This window comes from Cotesia glomerata, linkage group LG4, assembly GCF_020080835.1.
Source record: "Cotesia glomerata isolate CgM1 linkage group LG4, MPM_Cglom_v2.3, whole genome shotgun sequence".
NCBI lineage: Eukaryota > Metazoa > Arthropoda > Insecta > Hymenoptera > Braconidae > Cotesia > Cotesia glomerata.
In genome coordinates, this window is record NC_058161.1 from 15950921 (window position 1) to 15972613 (window position 21693).

At 30.1% G+C, this 21693-nt stretch overlaps 4 protein-coding genes across 21 annotated transcripts in view; 1 reads left to right on the forward strand and 3 right to left on the reverse strand.

The window, feature by feature from the left end:
- Positions 1-21693, forward strand: part of LOC123263674 (glutamate-gated chloride channel) — a 168465-nt gene that overhangs the window by 20086 nt on the left and 126686 nt on the right. The window lies entirely within an intron of this gene.
- LOC123263678 (trypsin-3-like) lies at positions 730-1964 on the reverse strand. The gene is made up of 2 exons (XM_044726621.1): positions 1846-1964; positions 730-1534 (listed from the first exon to the last, which is right to left on the reverse strand). Exons 1-2 carry the CDS (start codon positions 1892-1894, stop codon positions 801-803), a joined length of 783 nt encoding a protein of 260 aa, XP_044582556.1. The 5' UTR covers positions 1895-1964; the 3' UTR covers positions 730-800.
- Positions 13169-13680, reverse strand: LOC123263682 (trypsin-3-like). Its single transcript, XM_044726625.1, has one exon. It carries the CDS (start codon positions 13598-13600, stop codon positions 13169-13171), a length of 432 nt encoding a protein of 143 aa, XP_044582560.1. The 5' UTR covers positions 13601-13680.
- LOC123263679 (trypsin-1-like) lies at positions 14581-18060 on the reverse strand. The gene is made up of 2 exons (XM_044726622.1): positions 17923-18060; positions 14581-15357 (listed from the first exon to the last, which is right to left on the reverse strand). Exons 1-2 carry the CDS (start codon positions 17966-17968, stop codon positions 14627-14629), a joined length of 777 nt encoding a protein of 258 aa, XP_044582557.1. The 5' UTR covers positions 17969-18060; the 3' UTR covers positions 14581-14626.

Below are 21693 nucleotides of genomic sequence, written 5' to 3' on the forward strand. Positions count from 1 at the left end.
GATTAACAGAAAAAATGAAAATTTTACTAATCTACTTAACAAAAATTCGTTCTCACAGGTATTTTACTTATTACGGGTTTCCAAAGTATTGATACGGCTCTTATATGAATCTCATATTAGTGCCAAAATATGAGATTCATTATGATATTCATTATGAGCTTCATAATGATATCATATCATTTTTACACGGGCTGCGTGCGCATATATGACAAGAAAAATGGGTGCCAATAATTTAAAAAAAAATTAGAAAATACTCTGTAAGAAATTACTTGATTGTTTTTTTTCTTTTAAAAATCAATTATACAATTTATTTTTTTTCGTAAAAAATAAATGATCGTTATGAGGCGTGCACTTTTAGATTTTCTAAACTTTTTATATTTTTTTTATCGAATAAAAAAAAAAAGAAACAGATTTACAATTTTACACAAGTAATCTAACGAAAAGTTCAATAAATTTACTAATATTGATAAACTAAAATATATATAAATACTGCAAGCATATGAAAAGAAGTTTTTTTCAATTTGAAAAAAAAAAAAAAAACAATTTTACATAGATAACTTACGAATTTTTATCCAAAATATTTTTTTTTTCCAAATCTAGAAAACTGTTTTCAACAATAAAGTTACTGTGAGAAAAATTTTATTTTTTCAGCTAAGAAATAAAATTGTTTGAAATTTTCAACAATTTAATTTCTTATCACAAAAATGCCCAATTTTTTCTCTGTGTATATAAAACGTTAATTATAAAAAAATTTTTATTATAAAAATATATTCTACAAGTTGTAACAAAAAAAACTAAAATTAAAATCCAGTAATTAGTTCTATCCAATCGCGGTAGTGTTGAACTTCCGTATAAATTCCGGGATTTCCTTTAACAGCGCATTCAACGCCCCAAGATACGATCCCAACAAGCCGTTTATCAACCACCATTGGACCACCAGAATCACCTTGACAAGCATCTTTACCACCGTCTGGAGTCATCGCGCAAATTCTTCCTTCATCTGGAATCTTTGTGAAATCATAAGCTTCCTGACAACTTTCGATGCTAATTGTGGGAATAACGACCATTTGAAGTCGGCCATTAAAGGGGAAGCTCTTTGTATCGCCCCATCCAGTGACGACAGTCTGAGTTTCGGGTTTAACTTTTTCACCCTTATTGGGCAAATCTATGGGTTGGCAAGCGTCTCCAAAGACAAAAGGTGTTGCTAATCGAAGTAGCGCTATGTCATCCATTGGAATATCGAATATTAGTCGGTAATTTTCGTGATTAACCACTTTGTCAACTTCGTAAATGGTTCCACCCTGGTCCTTCCACACAGTTCCAGCACGAACAGAATACATTCGTTGGGCAAATTGAGTACAATGAGCGGCTGTGAGAACCCAGTAGTCCGATATTATACTCCCGCCGCATTTATGACGTCCTCGAACCAGGACGCTCACTTGATAAGGCACATCCTCGATCTCGATATCTTCTCCTCCAACAATTCGTCCATCCGATAAATCTCTAGGTAGATAATTCGGATGAGCGGTTATTACTGGAAGGATGAAATACTTTTAATTTTCCTCTTATTCATGGCTCTTCGCGAGAGGCTTGGGTTTGGGGAATTGAGTGTTTGTTGTTCTTGTTAGTTCGATAGATAATGAACATACTGTTGTGGAAAAATTACAAAAAAATTATTCTTTAGAATGATGAGAATAAAAATTAAAGCATAAAACAGTTTTTGACAGTCAAAAAAATTTTTTTTAATTTTGAGCAACTTCATTAGTGAAGGCTTTAAAATATGATAAACTAAAATATTCTCACTGGAAACTAGAAAACTAAAAATTAGTACTAAAAAAATCTTACCTACTGCAAGGCCAGCCAAGCCGATAATTAGTGCTGGATAATTGATCATCTTAAAGTCTTTGGTGGCAGTCTTACACTGATCTCACTCCTAAATTCAATCGAATATTTATACGGCTCTTGGCCGAGAACATCCTTGGATTGATTAACTTTTATTATTATCTAACCACTTGAGATATCGTATAATTGTTTTTTTTACTATCTAATACTTTGAAAAACGTTATCTAAGATATTAAAAAAAAAATACAAATTTTGATAGTGGGATTTTTTAATTCATTATAACTGGGCTTGTTCTTGTAGCCTTATCATTATCATATGGTCGGAATTTCCTATGATTTTAGAGTTTGATAAATCCCTTATTGCAAAAACTTTTAAGATTTCGAGTAACTTCTTTTTTGCTTATTTTTTGCCAATATTTATCAGTGCTTATTATTTATTTTTTATCAACGCTAGCGGCGTGCTATTTTGGATTTTTCAATTGCAAATGTTAAAAAAAATACACTGGTGGCAAGAAGAATCATTACTGAACTAATTAAAAACACTGTTTCGTAAATTAATTATCAATTTTAGTGCACGGAAACAAGTAAACTGTAATAAATAACAGTCGATTTATAATAAGTAATGATCAACTGCTAAAAATTACCATTTCAAACAGTAAAATTGTAATTTTACTATTCACATTGTAATATTAACAATTTAAACGTTACAATTTACTCTTTACATGGAAGAAAACACTATTTCAAACAGTAATATTCGCTAGGTAAATGTCTAAAATGTTAAAGTATAATAATTAAGAATTCAGACTTTAATATTTATCATTTCGTACCTAAAAAATGATGTTATGATATGTAAAAAGTATAAAATAAAGTTAGTAAATTTTTAATACAAGCAACGTCAATATTTACAAAGTAAAATGGTAAATTTTAAACGCAACGCTAAAAGTCAAACTGTAATTATTGACTTGCTTAGACTGGTAAAATGTATATTTTGAAAGTATAATTTTTACTGTTTGAAATGTTAAATTCTCCCAGAGTGAGACCCCTTTCTCTTTCATCTAAGTTCCCCTTCTCTTCATAATATGGACTATTTATTGAAATGGCATTTTTTACTGTTTGAAACTGTAATTTTTAAAGATGAAAGAGTCGTTATTTACTATAGTGAAAACTACTAATCACTTATTTTGGATATTAAATTATAAACTGTGGCTTTTATACTTTCTACATTAAGTTCTGTAATATTTACATTTTTGCCACCCCGATGTCCGCTTTACTGTTTGAAATTATAAAAACTAACCGGAATCCGAGTGAATATTACAGTTTACTTTTTTCCGTCTGAATAAACCCGTTTTTTTAACACTTTAGTAGAAATAAATGCCGAAACATGGTGGTGTGGTCAAGAAAACTAAAAATATATACAATTTTAGAACTCGTTTTTTTTTTTTCAGCCCTGTTATTAAACTTTAATGAAGAACCCTTTTCAACATCAAAGCTTGACATTGCTTCATTTATTTGTAATTAAAACATTTTGATTGGCATTCACACCGAATTTTCCTATTTTGGTTGGCCATATGTTTTATTTTTTTAGTAAACAGAGATCTCACAGTGACTCTGCGACCGATCCAATGTATGCGTATCGACTTGTAAGTAGTTGACATAACGGAACACGTGAGGGTGTTTTATTTACGTCATAAATATATATATATATATAGATTTGGAAGATTTCTTGAAATTTTGCTCGCATGACCCAACTACCTTAAGAATATTATTTATTATTATTTATCGTCTTTAGAATTTTTAAAAAATTCGGAAGTCTAAAAAACGAATTTTTTTTTAATCTCCGTCATTTTGCGAATTTTTTTTTTGTACTTTTTTCCTTTTCAGACGATGAGGAGCATCTTAACTGTTTACACACATAACTTTTTTTTAGTGACTAGAAGAGTCAGAATTACGCTCTCATGAGCAAACTTTTTTTGAAACCTTCATTTTACCAGCCTACAACTTTTTGAATTTTTTTTTTTGCTTTGAATATTGTTTTGTATATTTTTGATTGATCAATAAATATCTGATATAACAATGGATGGTAGAAATAATTTTTTTTTTATTGCACTTCCAAATAATACCAACAATTTGTGTCTCTAGAATGCAATACCCCTTCAATTGTTAAAAATAAACAAATATCAATGAATATAAACCCGCACATCTATTTTTTTTTAATAGCTCTCAAAATTTATTTTTATTTTTTATTATAACATATGGAAGCTAGCGGCATGTTATTTGAGATTTTCCATTTTTTTGCATGCATTGATGATAAAAAAAAGTTCGCAATTTTTGTCGATACTAATAGTGAAAAATTTGTGTACTTATTTTTTTTCTTTTTACTAAAAAGTATGACATGCTAAAAAAAAAAAAATCACTAGTTTTTATTAATTTCGTTACTTCATTTCCTTCTTTTAATTAAATGGTTTTGGCTAACTCAAATTTCAGGGTAATTTTAATCTTAAATTTCTTTATGCAGCGAAAAATTTATTAATGTCGTATATTTGAAAGTGGAGAATTTTTTCAGTGGACAGTAGACATTCTGCGGTAGACTATGTAGTAAAAGTTCTTTTTTTAGTAAGTATCCACTAAAGATGCAAGCGTATCACATTGAAAGCTCAATTTACAATTAATCTAGAGCAATAATTAAATCTCCGAAGGAATGAATCTAATAAATATAAAAAAAATTGAAATTTGTAAGTCTGATTTGTTGAAAAACGAATTTTTTTTAGCTTCATTTTAAACAAGAATAAAATAAATAAAAAAAATGGAGATTTAAAACAGGCTATTACATCTAATACTCTATTTCTCGGTTGGGTTGGAAGCAGAATATCATCTTGGTACGAGTGACATTTAGTAACAAGGAATTGCTATCATAGTGCACTAGACTCGATAATTATAAACTGCCGTAAGCAACGTTTCACTTTAACATTGTAATGAGATTCGTCGTGCCCGAGAAAAAATGTTTCTATATAATTATATATAATTGTATATAATCATATATGATTATATATGGAATCACATACATAATTATATACAATTATATATGATCATACATAATTATATATAATCATACATGATTATACATATATGGAATTGTATATGAGGTTATATATAATATATAATTATATATGACTATATATGGAGCAATATACAACCATGCAGGATTATATATAGTTCCATATACAATTATATATAAGTATATAGAATTATATATAATCATACATGATTATATGTGGAATTGTATATGAGGTTATATATAATCATATATAATTATATATGACTGTATATGGAGCAATATACAACCATGCAGGATTATATATAGTTCCATATACAATTATATGTAAGTATATAGAATTATATATAATCATACATGATTATATATGGAATTGTATATGAGGTTATATATATAATCATATACAATTATATATGACTATATATGGAGCAATATACAGCCATGCAAGATTGTATATAGTCCCATATATAATTATATATAAGTATATATAATTATATATGCTTATATATAATTAACAGACATAAAAATTTTTTCTTTGAAAAAAAATTTTTTTTTTGGTAATCACAAAAAGTGTAAAATGATGTTTATAATTACGTTTAAATAATTCTGAAATACAAAATTTGTCACATTTCCTATGAGATCTTTTGGTCTGCTCTGCTATTACCTAATAGTAAAATCATTATTTATTTTAATATTTAAATAAGTGTTATATTATAATGAAATTCGGTAAAATAAATAAATTATGAATAATGACTATCCAAATATATATTAAAATCAATTTTTATATTCCATTTATGATAAACTCATATGATACATTATGTAGATCATAGATTCATTATTATCTAAGACTTTTTAATAGTTGGATGAGTTAATAGTTGGATGGGTGACCGCTGGTGTTATAGCTATAAAATTATATCTAGATATTTTTTTTTTGCATTTTAATTGGTTACACAGAATTGCGTAGGACCATATTAAATATTCTATCCATAAAATTAACCCAATAATTAATTAGATGTAATAAATATATAATTAAATATTGTTATATATAATTATATATGATTATATTTGGCCATTTTTCATATATAATCATATATAACCAATTTATATATAAATATTTTTTCTCGGGTGCTCAGATACAGGAACATGCATCATGAGGTTTAGTTACTTTTCGCTACTTACTATCAAAACCTGTGATTATCTTAACGACGTTTTTTGTAAGCGATCTTAAGGTAGTACGGTTATGAAAGCAATATTTTAAGAAATCCTCGAAACTTTGAATATAAGTCATTAAATGTATAATTCATATGCTGTTAAGATTTGAAGACGATTTACCATACCTAACTTGAGATAATTGCAATTGAAAATTACATTTTTTGTACATGTAACATAGGAGAAGCGTGGGAAAATGACAGTTTTTTTAATTTTTTCTATCGAAGGAATTTCACCACTCTATCGAAAAACTAGAGGTATGAAGAATATCATATTTCGAACAATTAAAAAAAAAATTAAAATTATTTACTACGCTATTTTCGTGATTAATTAAAATAAATTTAACTTTTAGAGGATTATTTTTAGAAGAGGGGGTACGAAAAATAGCCGCTATCCACTGAAACCGTAGTGTGTGTATATGTATAGAGAATACAGTAGTCGAAGGGTACAGTAACGTTAAAAAAACTTTTAAAAAATCTACAACCTTAGCTCTGTCGATACGTATAACATAGATAGTGAGCCAAAATTTTTTGTCTGAGCTGTCGCGGAGGAACTACCTTAAACTTTTCAATGTTGAAATATTTCAGCTTTAAAAATACGTGCAATTTGGAAAAATCACACGTGTTATAAGTTGGTTTATCATGGCTATGTACACTCAGCTTAGAATAAGTATAAAAAACTTCGCGAACAAATTACCTCACTATTTACGTATTTCTTATTAGGATTATTTTAAAAAGTCTATATTTGTTTTTTCTATTCTACAGCTTAAATTTTTTCAATTTCCGGAGAAAATAGAAGTTTTTATGTTTATTTTTCTTCCACTGTGAGTGTTTAAATCGTTGGATTTTTTTAACTTTTTGCAGAAAGTTTTTATGATTATTTTATAATCTCTCCCATTGTCGTGCTCAAAGTTGTGTTTTTGTCTACTACGAGAATCTAGAGCACAATGAATTGAATCGTATTTTTATAAGTTGTGATAAAATGGTTTGTGTTTCATGGGTTGAAAAAGTTTGAACAAAGAAAAATGATCTAATTAATAGTAAAGGATGCTGTAATCCTGTAGGAAACTTTATGAAATGGTCAAATAATATATATTTGGTTTTTATTTTATCACTAAACAAATATTGTTATTTTATTTTTTAGTATTTTTCACAGTCATTTTTTTTTATTAATGTTCAAGTGTTTCCACGCAACGAAAATAAAAACACGCATTCATTACTTTGAAAGCTGCAATATACTACAATCGATTGAAGTAACAATTAACAATGCAAAATTAGTTATCATAATGGAAGAAACGGACATTTTTTTATGTTGTTCTAGCAAATACTAGGTCAGTTGCGATGGAGACCCAGAAGCGAACAGACTAACTTATACATCGTTATACGTAGTTATGCCATCTTCAAATGTTTAAGAACATATGCAATGTAAAATATAAATTGTTTAATTAAAAATCAGTTAATGTGAATCGATGTGATTATGTTGATTGTGAAAATGAGAGTAAAAGAAATTATATTGATTTCTATGTTAATAGAAGTGTCGAGTTGTCAAATAACAACTTACAGTTCGTTTCAAACCGATTCAGACGTTGATTTCTACAGTGATGTTGTAATTGATTATTTTTGTACTTTAATAGTATTCACCAATTAGTTTGATTTTTTCACTGACTTATAATTTACAGAAACGACTTCTTGAATTTTGTTTTTCTGACCGTCTCAATCCTGTTGTTATTACTGAAGAGTTGTATGATAAAATTCACAAGATTCCATGGGAAATCGTAGAGCCACCTACAATTATTCTCGATAAAAATTTTTAATCCAAATAAATCCAAGTTTTCAATCCGAGATACCCGACATATGTATTGTCGGTTTCTGGGTCGATTCAAAAATTAAAGACGCTGTTCGATAATTTAAAATCAACAACAACGTGGAGTACTCAATATACTGTCATCTTTTTATTTGTGTCGAGAATCTGATTCTGGCAATTTGATAATCTACAATTACAACCCATTTACTAACTACGCACCATATCCATGGAGAAGCGCTGAAAGAACTAGTCAAGAAATTGCTGAGAAGGGAACACTATTTTATCAATATTTTGATAATGGTAAATATTATAAAATTCATACAAATCATTCAGTGCATAACGTTTTGCTAACGAAATTTTACTATGAATTACAGATCGGAGAGTTTGTCACAACATTCCCGTATGAAAAAGCTATATATCCTTCATCATATACAAAAAATTATATTTTACATATATAAAAATATATGTGATTATATAAGGACCCATATGCAAAATTTTGCCGTTTCATATATACAATAATGATATATGTAGTATTATGTATTGATGTTATACTCATAACATATATTTCAATTATATTTTCAGCTATATATGATTAAATATATCGTACATATTATAATCAACACTATATTATAAATAGTATAAGAACAATGTATTTTTCAGTATAATTTAAAATATACTTTAAATTATATGTTCAATATAATTTTTATATTGGCATTGGTACCAAAATTACAATAGAATGCTGAGGCCAAATAATTCTCTGAAAAAAAGTTATAAAAAAAGAGAAAATATTTCGTGATGTGTTACTAATTTACTGAAATTCAGATTTGCTTCGACCGTAAACTCGATTGATCAAGTTGCTCTTGAAACTTAAGATATACGACAAACTATTAATTTTTTTTTTTTTTATTAATCTTTCCGTTTTGACCTATTTCGACATATCATAAATATCTGGTATTATGTATGGTATTTTATAATAAAATAATATATATTGCCATATAATTGAAATTTTATAAATGAAAGTATACAGTAATAATCTATCTCAACATATATTTTACGAAAAATATATTTATCTATTATATAGTTTTCTATATAAGTAATTTTTATATAATAATAGTATATTTGATAACATATACTAAGTAATATACGGCACTAATATATTTGAACTTATATTGAATCAAATAAATCTTCATTATATTAACAAAACATTTATTATTTCATATATATAATTTTGCCGCTATATATGATCACATATTCCCCATATAACTTTCCATATATGTTCAGCCATATATAGTTTTTTCATGCGGGTACCTTTGACAAAACTAAAACGCTAGGCAATCATAAAATTAAGACAACGGTAATACTTAAGGTACAAAATGCTACTCGTGATGATGTGATTGATGTTAAAAAAGTAAATTTTAAATTTATTCCAAATTCAAAAACACCATCTGTGAATTTCTTATTCAGTTTGTTGAATATGACACCATCTTAATATATTATTCATCATTCTTTCGCTGATGCTCTGAAAAAAGGATACCTGAAAACATTAGCTAGTGGTAATTACGATATTAACGAACAAAATATGCAAGTTGCGAATATTAATTACAAATATACCGACATACTGGCTTATTATAGAGAAATTAAATTTTCAATATTAACTCAAAAACGGACTTTTTTTGCAATAACCAGTCAAATTGTCAGCGAACACAATTATGAAATATTTTTACTTTAGATCATTGTTATACTATCAGTTGCTCTTCTTATACTAATACACAATTACTTCGCATTCAGTGTTTCTCTTCTAGATGTTTTTAGTCTGATATTTAATATGGGAATAATGACGCCTCTCGGTCGATTGTCGATGCGGATTGTGTTTGTCATAGCATCTTTTTTTATTTTTTCGGCATCTTCACCTATTTAGAATGAAATATCGGCTCTTTTAGCTGGACCGTCTCGATACAGTATTGATACTTTGCAAAACTTGTTCGATCATCGTTATCATGTCTTTTACGATCCGGACTTACATCAGGATATCTTAAGCCAAAATATCTGGGTTACTGACGATGATAAAAAATTCTTGCATTCTTGTGGTCATAGTGAACTATTGGATACAAAACATTATATTAATCCAATAAAGAAAATAAGAAAGAGAGAAAAAATTGAAACTTCTGAACAATTAGATGAAGTAACCGAAAACGATTTAATCCCTGCTTACAAAATTTTCGGGGTTAGTTTGATCATAGCGTTATTAATTTTTTGTGTTGAAGTAATAATAGAAAAAATGTTTACTCATCATAAAACCGATCATAAGCAAACGATGTCAAGAGTTGAACCAAAAATTGAGCGCTCTAAGCTCCAAAAGACTATCAAAAAATACAAGCGAAATCGTAATCGAAAGTCTTGGTTACCGTAAAAATAATTTGTTGATGGTGTAAATTCATCTCAAAGGTTAAAAAGTGCACATACTGTCTGTTGATTATAAAATAATCCAGTAATTTTTCAATGAAATAATAAATTTAAATTGCATGTTTTGTTGTGTGATGAGTGACGATAATATTACGATCGATTTATTCACGGTGAACTGAAATGAAATGGATTATCATGTTATTCACTATGTAATATTGAAAAATATATTGATGTGTTTACGAATCTCAATTTCTATTTATTAACAGTCATAACTACTTGCTTTTTTTTTAACTTCCCGCTAAGAAAATTAGAAATGAGCTCGAAGAGCTCAAAAGTTTAAGAAAGCTAACTTTTTGAGCTCGGAGAGCTCAAAATAATATACAAATTATATTTTTTATCTCAAAGAGCTCAAAAACGTTATAAGTGCAATTTTAAGCGCTTAGATATCGTATGAGTGGGGTTGCAGGGATGGTCTTTAGGGTCAACCGTTTTCCTAATTTTTTTTATCTATAAATTATCAGATTTTCAGGTAGGACCGAAAAAAAATATTGCCTAAAAATAAAACATCTTAATGTCGATACAAAGTTCAAAAATTCTGCAGATTTATACATTAAGATTGATATAGAAGTAGATGAACCAAAAATTTAGTTTCTTTATTCACTAAAAAAATCAATATCTAAAGGTAATAAGTTGGAAGAAGTTTAAAAATTCAAGTACCTAAGGTTCTAGTTTATCGCAAGAAATAGTGCTGACCAACAGAAAGAGTAGCAAAAAAAAGGTTCAAAAAGGCGCGCAAAGCAATATGAGGAGTAATGGAGAAAATAGAAGAAAAATAAGACGGAGACAGAATGTGATGAACACAGTGATGTTATTCCGAGCACAAGTATAAGGTCGAGATAATTGAGAAACTGCAGAGAAAATTCTATAAAATAGCTATGAGATCAAACAGGAAGATTCGAGAGTCGATTTGGAGAAGATAAACGGAGTCGAGAAAATGTGAGTGATTGAAAAAGCAAGAAGAAAAAACTATAGAAAAACTGTGGTTTGAAGAAAAACATGTTGGAATTTGGTAACTCATTCTTAATCAAATAGGATATGAAGATATTGTAAACTCATTTACAAAATAAACCTCGTAGAAAAGATCGGGTAGAAAATCGCTATCGGAATTGTAGGATAATAGAATGAAAATTGAGATAGATGAAAACAATTACTACCGTTATAACAACATAATAGAGTAAAATAGGGCTGAATAGTGGGTATGACTGAGGTGCGGAAACATAGATAGGGCGTTTGAGAATTTCATATAGACCGAACGGACGTAACACGTAGAATATGTAATTAAGAATGTGAAACACAGTACTGATCGATTCGAGGTAGTACTAATTAGGTAATACTAATTGGTGGGTTTTAAATTACTGTTCGAAATTTAATTTAATTTGGAGTACTAGAAAATTTTTGTAAGACAATGGTTTAGGAATTTTGTTAAATTTTTTAAAAATTAATAGAAAATTTATTTCACTTTTACAAAAAGTACATTGCAAATCTACTTCAAAACCAAGTGTGTACTACACCGGAAAAAAAATTTTTTTCCTCCTAGAATACTAAATTTTTTACTTGAGTTTTCTTGATTTAAAAAAACTGGTATTCTTAACCTTAAAATACCACGCTTTATTATAAGGCTAGTTTTTTGACAGTGAGAAAACGGTATTCTTATAGTTAAAAAACTTTCGTATTTTAATCATAAGAATACTACCAGTTTTTTAACCATAAGGAAACATTTCCTTGGTAGAAAAAAACTTTTTTTTCAGTGTATGCTTCGAAGCTATAGGCTTACCATAGATTTTAACACATCATAAAACGAGTAATAAATAATTAAAAAAATATCTGCGGAAATTTCCGCATTTGGCCGGAAGTGCCCAAACAAAGCTCCTGTTTAAAAATTCTATGAAAATCAAATAAATCGTCTAAACCCAAAATATCTTAGGAAATGCCCAAACACAGCTCCTCTTAAAAGCGGAACTCAAAATTCCAATTTTAAAAGGTTCTTCACGCAAATTGAATTTTGGCACACCCTAATGGATAGTAATAAAGTTGATGAATTTTTTTTTGTTTTTATTTTACATTATATTTACCCCATTACAAAATTGAACTACACAGTAAAAATTTTTCGTCATTGTGTAGAGTGTTAAAATTAGTGTGTAGAATATTACACTCTAGTGTGTAGAATTTAACATTCTCATGTGTTGATTTAATGATTTAACACCCTAGAATGTTAAATTCTGCACACGAGAGTGTAAAATTCTACACACAAATTTTAGCACTCTACACAATGACGAAAAATTTTTTACTGTGTAAATAATTTTACAGATAATTATCGAAAATTGCAAAAAAAAATTTTAATTATTTTCGATATATTCAAACAATATCAAAGAGATTTCATAATTTTTATAGATTGATTTTCTGAAATACATCTAAAAAAAATAATTTTATCTAATTTACAACATCGAAATACTTGAGGTCCTTGTAAGAAATTTATTTTTCTGCCCTCCGGCCGGAAAGTGGCAACTTTCTGGCCGCTGCGCTAAACAAAGCTGCCACATTCCGGCTACGTCGAGCAGAAAAATAGTATACACACCTAGGTCAGTAAAATAAGAAAAGTCTTAGATCACATGTTTGTCAACCTCGGCTTCGCCTCGGCTAACAATTACATGTGATCTAAGACTTTTCTTATTTTACTGACCTAGGTATGTAATATACTATATTAATAATTAACGACGGTCGAATATCTTACACTTTTCACGTTAATGAAAACTAAAATTATGAAAAATAAATTATTGTTTATTATTATTAGAACAAATAATTAAATTACAGTCTTTTGCTTAATCCAAGATCGGAAAGCCGCAACCTCTGTATAAACTCCGGGATAATTTGGAAGAGCACACCCGATCCCCCAGGACGTAAGTCCGGCAAGGCGTCCTTCGATAGCGAGAGGTCCACCAGAATCTCCTTGACAGGCGTCCTTACCACCCTCCGGATAAGCCGCACAAATTACATTCTCAGGAATCCCTCCGAAGCTAGCATAATTTTCATTGCACTGTGCTTTTGCTATAATTGGCACGTCGACAGTTTGTAAATTGTCTAGATACTCCGACAAGGTATTTCCCCAACTAGTTATAACGGAAATAGATCCGGGTATCGCTTCCTCATCGGGGTTGAAAAGTGGGATCGGTTGTCTCGTTTCATCGAATTGAAAAACTTCATTAACCCGGATCAAAGCTATGTCATTAATCATAAACCCTGATTCGTCTGCCCCGTAGCCTTCGTGACGGACTATTTCCGCGACTGTGTGATGAGATCCACCAGTATTGTGAAAAGTTTGTGTCTAGTACAATTTTAAGCGCCCAGGAATGGAATTAGCGGGAAGTTGCAGGGACCCGCTTGGAAAAGGTTTATATGTTTCAAAATATATGATTAAATATATTGATATTATAATGTGATATATGGAACGATATATAAAATCATATCTATAATTTTGCCACAATGATATAAAAAAATATATTGTAAATAAATATATCATTTTCATGTATAAACCATATATTCATCAATATATTTGCTTCATGTATGCACGATCCATACGTGTATCGGTATAACTTTTTATATAATGATACCTTATACTTAAAATAATGTATCGATAAATATATGGTGTCACATATATTCTTCATACATTGTACATGATATATTATATATGGTTTTTATGTATTTGGTAATATAGCAGATGATATATACTAAACAATATATGGATCACCATATATTAATGAATATATTATTTAAAATACATGGTTCCATATATAAAATAAAGTTATACTTTTCAATATAGACAATTTTGCCGCCATATATTCATCACTTATATGCAATATATTGTATAATATATTTTTAACGATATATAGTATTTTCATGCGGGGATGGCTTTTAGAGTGAACCGTTTTTCTAATTTTTTTTTATTGTTTTTTATTTTACATTATATTTACTCCATTACAAAACTTAACCGAATAAATTTACAGATAATGATCGAAAATTGCAAAAAAATTTTTTAATTATTTTTGATATATTCAAACAATATCAAAGAGATTTCATGATTTTTATAAATTGATTTTCTAAAATACATCTAGAAAAATAATTTTATCTAATTTACAATATCAAAATACTTGAGGTTCTTATAAGAAATTTATTAATTAATAATTAACGACGGTCGAATATCTTACACTTTTCACGTTAATGAAATAAATAAATTATTATTTATTATTATTAGAACAAATAATTAAATTCCAGTCTTTTGCTTAATCCAAGATCGGAAAGCCGCAACCTCTGTATAAACTCCGGGATACTCTGGACGAGCACACCCGATCCCCCAGGACGTAAGCCCGGCAAGGCGTCCTTCGATAGCGAGAGGTCCACCAGAATCTCCTTGACAGGCGTCCTTACCACCTCCCGGATAAGCCGCACAAATTTCATTCTCAGGAATTCCTCCGTAGCTGGCATAATTTTCATTACACTGTGCTTTTGAGATAATTGGCACGTTGACAGTTTGTAAATTGTCTGGAAACTCCGACAAGGTATTTCCCCAACCAGTTATAACGGAAATAGATCCGGGTATCGCTTCCTCATCGGGGTTGAAAAGAGGGATCGGTTGTCTCGTTTCATCGAATTGAAAAACTTCATTAACCCGGATCAAAGCTACGTCATTAATCGGGAATCCTGATTCATCTGACCCGAAGCCTTCGTGACGGATTATTTCTGCGACTGTGTGATGAGATCCATCGTTATTGTGAAAAGTTGTGCCAGCGCGGATTGTGTGGGTGCTTACGGATGAAGAAACACAATGGCCTGCTGTAACGATCCATTCTTTTGAGATAATGCTGCCACCACAGTTGTGCCTGCCGTACACTTGGAGGCTTATTTGGTAGGGAACATCTTCGATCGTTGTGTTATCACCTCCTACGATTCGCCCTGGGAACCGTCCGAAGAAAGGAAACCCTCTTAACGGATCAGCTGTAATTATATAAATATTTTTTTATTGTAAAAGTTATTTTTAAAGTGAAATTTTTTTTCTATCGCCCCAAAATTTTTCGTTCATCTATCGCATGTCGCATTACAGCTGGCCACGTAATAGAGCAACCAAGGCCAATATGGCGGCGCCCATAGCTCGCATCAGCTGACCGTGTAGCATTAATATTCTAATGCAATGGAAGACGTTGTTTACCCGAGTAAAAATGAAATTATTATTTTTTACGGAAAAATAACAAATTTCGTTCGACCGCCGCACCACCGCTGCACCACCGCCGCACCATACCGCCGCACCACCGCTGCACGACCGCCGTTTGGCGGACTATTACGCCGCACGCTAAAAATTTACTCTCCCTAGCATCGCCGCACTACCGCTGCACCACCGCCGCACCAATGCTAAATCATACCTACAATTTCACAAAAAATGGTATCATAATTAATTTATCACGCAATAATTAATTAATAAATAATGCGACTTGAAATCTTTATGTAAGACCTATTGATCAACCTCCTTTTAATCGAATGCGTAATATTAAAAAAAAAAATTTTTTTTAAATCAGGCCAAAGCACCGCGAAATTATTGATTTTTTTAGTCGTATTGTTGATGTAGATTTTTAATTTCGTCCTCGGGTTGCACAGAAGCGGTACGCCTATTGAAATACTCTGAAAGAATTTTAAAAATTGAACTGTGATGGGATTCGAACCTGGATCGTCTGCATAGAAGTCTCGAACATTGCCAACTGCACTGCAAGCCATATTTAACTGAAAAAATTTAGTTAAGCTATTTGAATGATCAATGAATATATTATTTCAATGTATATACCATCAAACAGTGGTATGGTGCGGCGGTGGTGCAGCGGTGGTGCGGCGGTCGAACGAAATTTATTATTTTTTCGTCAAACTTAATAATTTTATTTTTACCCGGGCGCGTCACAGCTGTGGTGCGGCGGTGGTGCAGCGGTGGTGCGGCGAATAGAAATTTATTTACTTGTCACGGCGCTGGTGCGGCGGTAGTGCGGCGAATAGATAAATTCTTTACTTGTCACGGCGGTGGTGCGGCGGTGATACGGCACTTATAAAATAACCAAAATTGTCACGGCTGTAGTGCAGCGGTGGTGCGGCGCTTAAAAAGCCGTGCAGCGCTGTTGCGGCGGTGGTGCGGCGGAATTCTGTTTTTACTCGGGTACTTCTTAAAAAAACAAAAGGATCAAAAATAATCCTTCATGTACTGAACTTTCATAAAAGGTTGTATTTGAAAAAATTTTAAATAAAATTCAATGCTTTAAATACTTTTTAATCCTTTTGTTTAATCAGGGCTTATTTACGTTACTATAAAATATTAGTTAAATTTATAAACTGAGAGAATCATGGTAAAAATAAAGTTTTTGATAGAATAATTGAATTGGAAAGTAGATTTCGATATAATTAATAGTTAAAAAAATTATATCAAACAATAAATTCTTAAATTATCAGTTAAAAATCACAATTAATTTTTAATCAAACCACCGTTAGTTCTATTACTCTCTAAACATGAATTAGTGAAAATTCACTGGAATTCACTGGAACCACTGTGGTTCGATTGGCACTTAGAATTAGTTAATATTCACTTATTCCAGTGAATTTTCACTAATTCATGTTTAGAAAGTAACCTATCTATCACAAACTGGCAGGAATTGAAATTCTTGATCTTAATAAAATCATCATTTGGTAAATGTTTTATAGATCAAATTAACGACGCAATTTCATCAGCCTCAAGATAAATTTTCAAGAAATAAGCTATCTTATTTCAATTAAATATTATTTAGAAATAAAAAGACAGAAAATGCAATTTTCACTATCTTCAGAAAAATTCAAATGGCTATTATTTCTAAACTCATTGATCGACTTAACTCATCTTTGAACTTATTAGAGGTAATCGTCTGAGAAACATGTGTACTAAATTTTATTAAGATCTTATTACAATTCTATCAATACTTGGTTACGAATACAATGTCGTAAAAAAATATTAAAAGTATCATTAATTTTTAACTTTATAATACGGACCGGTAATTTTTCTCATTAATATAATAGTAAATTTTTCTTCCGTGTATCAATTTGCTGAACAGAAAATTTTGTTTTTCTATTACGAAGGCTTGAAAAAACAAATTAATTTTTTTTATCTCTAGTTAAATTTTTGTAAATTCTTTTTCTTGTTTCCAAATAGAATAATTTTTTTATTGTATTTAAAACTACAATAAATTGTGATTCAAATCTAAAAAAATTTAATGTTTGACTAAAAAAAAAATGCAAAATTCACGATAATTTATCACACTACACAATATTCTTAAATTTAATATCCGTCCGAACAAAATGGTCAACCTAAAATTTCATGCACAAAAGACCAAAGTTGACAAAGCACTTGAATTTTTGAGTGAAAAGGTATAAAAGATCATGCACTTTTCATTATCTGCTAAAATTAATAAAAATACACTTAAATATTTTCATCGACCGAAATACTTTATGAGAAGACTTGAAATCAATGTGATAAATAAATACTGATTTAAAACTTACCAGCGACGGCAGTGAAAAAAATAAGCGAAATCAAAAGTTTAAACATCTTGTCTTCCAACACAACGATAACTGATAATCTGAGGATCGATATACCAACTTATATATCCGTGAGATGACCGATCTAATGTGTTATCAATTTATCTCTTTATCACAATTAACTACTGTGTGTACTATTTCCTTGGATGTATTTGGCCGGTGGAAATTCCGAGATTTCAAGATGATTTCGAGCGTTATCAGATGTTATGACGCCGTCGATTTGTGAATTATGTGATCTAGATTAAAGGCGATTATTTAGAGGCAACTACTCTTTAACTTGTTGTATCATTAATAATTGATAAAGCAATACATTTTATGGTTATTTTTTAATTATTTCAAAGTATCCACTGATTATTACGGAAACTACGTATGATTCAACAAATACGTTGTCGACTACTTTAATTGTGCACAATCACATTTTGTATTGCACGCCTCGTAACGCAAAGTGTTAACCCTTGCCTTACCAAAATCAACCAACTTTCTAAATTAAAAATGTCTCTATTTTATCATATTGCACTCATAGAAGAATATGAATGTGGATGCTTTTGATATTTTTAAAAGAACTCCCCACCTTAATTAATACCGCAATATTTCTCATGCCAAAAATTTCTCATCGCTAAAATTTCTCATACCAATAATTTCTCATCCCTGAAATTTCTCATGACAAAAATTTCTCACCATTAAAATTTCTCACATCAACAATTTCTCATCAACACTGTAAACTAACTTTCACTTGATTTAGTGTAAGAAATAACCAATTGAAAAAAAATTTCCGAGCCTGTCCGGATGTCTGTATATGTGGATCTGGCATGACTATCGCAAAACTTAACAATCGATATAATTTTTTTATTACCTTCATAATTACAGCACACAGTTTCCTATTACAAATAGCTATGTAATTAAGTGCCATTGAATTATAATTAATAAAAAAAAAAAAAAAAATCAACTACACGGAAAGAAAATTATGGGAACTATTCCTATACCATTATGGAAATGGTTCCCATAATGCTATAGGAATAATTCCTATACTATTATAGAAACTATTCCTATATCATTATGGGAACTAATCCCATAATACTATGGGAACTATTCCTATAATATTATGGGAATGGTTCCCATAATGCTATAGGAGTCATTCCTATACTATTATAGGAACTATTAACTTATTAAATATAGCAATACTTCAATATAAATGACTATTCAATCGGTAACTTGTAAATAAATTCTTTTAAAATGACAAATTATGCAGTCAAAAATTAAAAATAGCAAATATGTCATTGCCGTCCAGGTAGCTTGCTCCGTTTTCCTTTTATATTTACTCACAACTCAAAAAAATAAGTATAAAACAATATCAGCGCAAAGCGGGTATCAACTCTGCTACCCGCTTTGCCCGAAAACACGTTTTTATTCAAGTGATGCTAACCTCAAATAATCTAAAACAAAACGTTAATATTTTTCTCTTAATTTTAACTTTAATAGGCTCAAATTAATAGAAAATTATAAAGGATATAATAAGTGTATTCGTTTTTGAATAATCAGAAAATACACACCTTTAATTTTTTTAAGAAATTATTAATTTTTTTTTAATTGCGTGTCATTACGCCATACTACTTCATTAAGGCTCGTTTGGGACTGAGCGAAACTCGGAAGTACTCGGGTAACCTCGACATGTACATACCCTGTTTCAAATTTCCAATAGGATCCCATCAAAAGCGACAAAAGCCACTTAGAAACCCATAAATTTTATTGGTTTCTAAGTGGCTTTTGTCGCTTTTAATGGGATCTTATTGGAGATTTTCAACAGGGTAACTTGTCCCTCGCATTTCATGCGTCGGCGTACAAGCGCCTACCCGCTTTAGGCGGGGTACCCGCTTTGGGCCACCTTCCCCTATACGATTATTCGGGATAGTAATAGTATATTACACTCCTTGGGAAGGAAAATAAGAAAAGCCTCAGATCACATGTAATTGTTGGCCGAGGCGAAGCCGAGGTCAACAAACATGTGATCTGAGGTTTTCTTTTTTACTTCCCAAGGGCTGTATAATATTTTTTTGTCCGAGGAAGGATGAAAGCGGCAACTTTGTTTAGCGCAGTGAGACCAAAGTTGCCACTTTCCGCCTGGAGGGCAGAAAAATAATTTTCTTACTACGCCGGTCGAAAGTATGGGGTTCCCGCTGCGATTTCACGGCAGAAAGCCTCAGTTTTATGCCGTGATCAAGTCGCGCATGCGCCCTACGACGGGGAGCCGAAATAATGTATTCATGCACTGACACCGAGACACGAGGCGGCCAAAAGTCCGAAAGTCGGTAGTCGCGCTCACTCTATTACTTATGTTTATAAGCCTAACCTTACTTGTGATTGTTATAAATGTATCTGTCTTGTTATGTGTCGATGATTTTAGGTTGAAACTAAGTTAATTAAAGGAAATAAATATTTATTTTAATGAAATGAGACTTATTAAATATTTAAATTACAAAAAAAAAAAAAACGAGAAATATTTTTTATTCTGATAGATATTTTAAAATAAATAAATTCATTATTGAACAAATAATTATATGAAAAAACACACAGATTTTTTTCTTAATTTTTTTTTCTATGCATTTTACGATTATTATTTCATTTTTCTATTTTTTTTTTAGTTTTAAAATCAGAGTTAATTTATAATATATTTATCATTTTTAATTTATTTAATTAAATTAAGATCTTTTTTCAAAAGAAAGTAATATAATAGATTATAAATCAATATCTTTATTGACAGGTGTATTTGATGCCTCCCCCCCTCCCCCCGACCAGCAGCACTCGCTTCGCTCGTGCCGCAAATCAGTGTATAGCAATGCGTGAAAATCAGTTCATTCATTCAAAATTTATTGCGGTTTGAAAATTCAAAAAATAGTGTTTTATTAAACTTCTATCAGACTTTTGAGCTCGGAAAGCTCAAAACTACACGAAAATTACATTTTTGAGCTCTTCGAGCTCAAAAACGTAATAAGTGCAATTTTGAGCGCTTAATTACAAAAGTAGCGGGAAGTTGCAGGGATGGCTTTCAGGGTCAACCGTTTTCCTAATTTTTTTAATATTCAAATAATTAAAAGTAACCATTCACCTTTAATTAATTTTTCATAGTCGTTATTTTTTACCAATACATTACAGTAAGTTACTAGTTTTTTTTTTTGAAAAAATAGTTTTTATTTTTACCAAAAATATACACATGTTGGGAGTTGGGATTTGTATGAGTTTAAAAATTACATTAAAAAACTTAATGGAATAATTCAACTTAATTCACTTAGATTAGTTGATGATGACTATACATGGTAGATCTCGTCATTTGCCATTAATTGACTTAATTAATTAAGGATGATGGAATGTGGGTGAAGGAAGGATACGGGGGATGAAAGTTACTGGTCCTTTTCTATATTTTACGACGTTGTATTTGTGTATAGTTGTTGAAAGAATTGTAATTACTTTAGGAATTGCGAAACGTGCCACGATTACTAAAATTTTTACGGAAATAAAAAAAAAATGATTTTTATGTATCAGTAAATTTTTTCGCGTGATATCGAATTTTTAAAAACAAATTTGTTTTTCAGACACGTTGAATAAAAACGACCCAAGCGAGTGACCAATATATTCATCTCAATAAATTACCAACTTTTTACACAAAGCATTCAAAAATTTATTCGAACTTCGATTTAGATAAACACGTTTGGTTACGACTAAAATTGTTTCAATCGGTTT

Coding starts and splice junctions, on each gene's coding strand:
- LOC123263682 (XM_044726625.1), bottom strand. CDS start 13,600: ATGATTAATGACATAGCTTTGATCCGGGTTAATGAAGTTTTTCAATTC.
- LOC123263678 (XM_044726621.1), bottom strand. CDS start 1,894: ATGATCAATTATCCAGCACTAATTATCGGCTTGGCTGGCCTTGCAGTA. Junction 1,535..1,845: donor CTTGGCTGGCCTTGCAGTAG/GTAAGATTTTTT, acceptor TCATCCTTCCAG/TAATAACCGCTCATCCGAAT.
- LOC123263679 (XM_044726622.1), bottom strand. CDS start 17,968: ATGTTTAAACTTTTGATTTCGCTTATTTTTTTCACTGCCGTCGCTG. Junction 15,358..17,922: donor TTTTTTCACTGCCGTCGCTG/GTAAGTTTTAAA, acceptor ATATAATTACAG/CTGATCCGTTAAGAGGGTTT.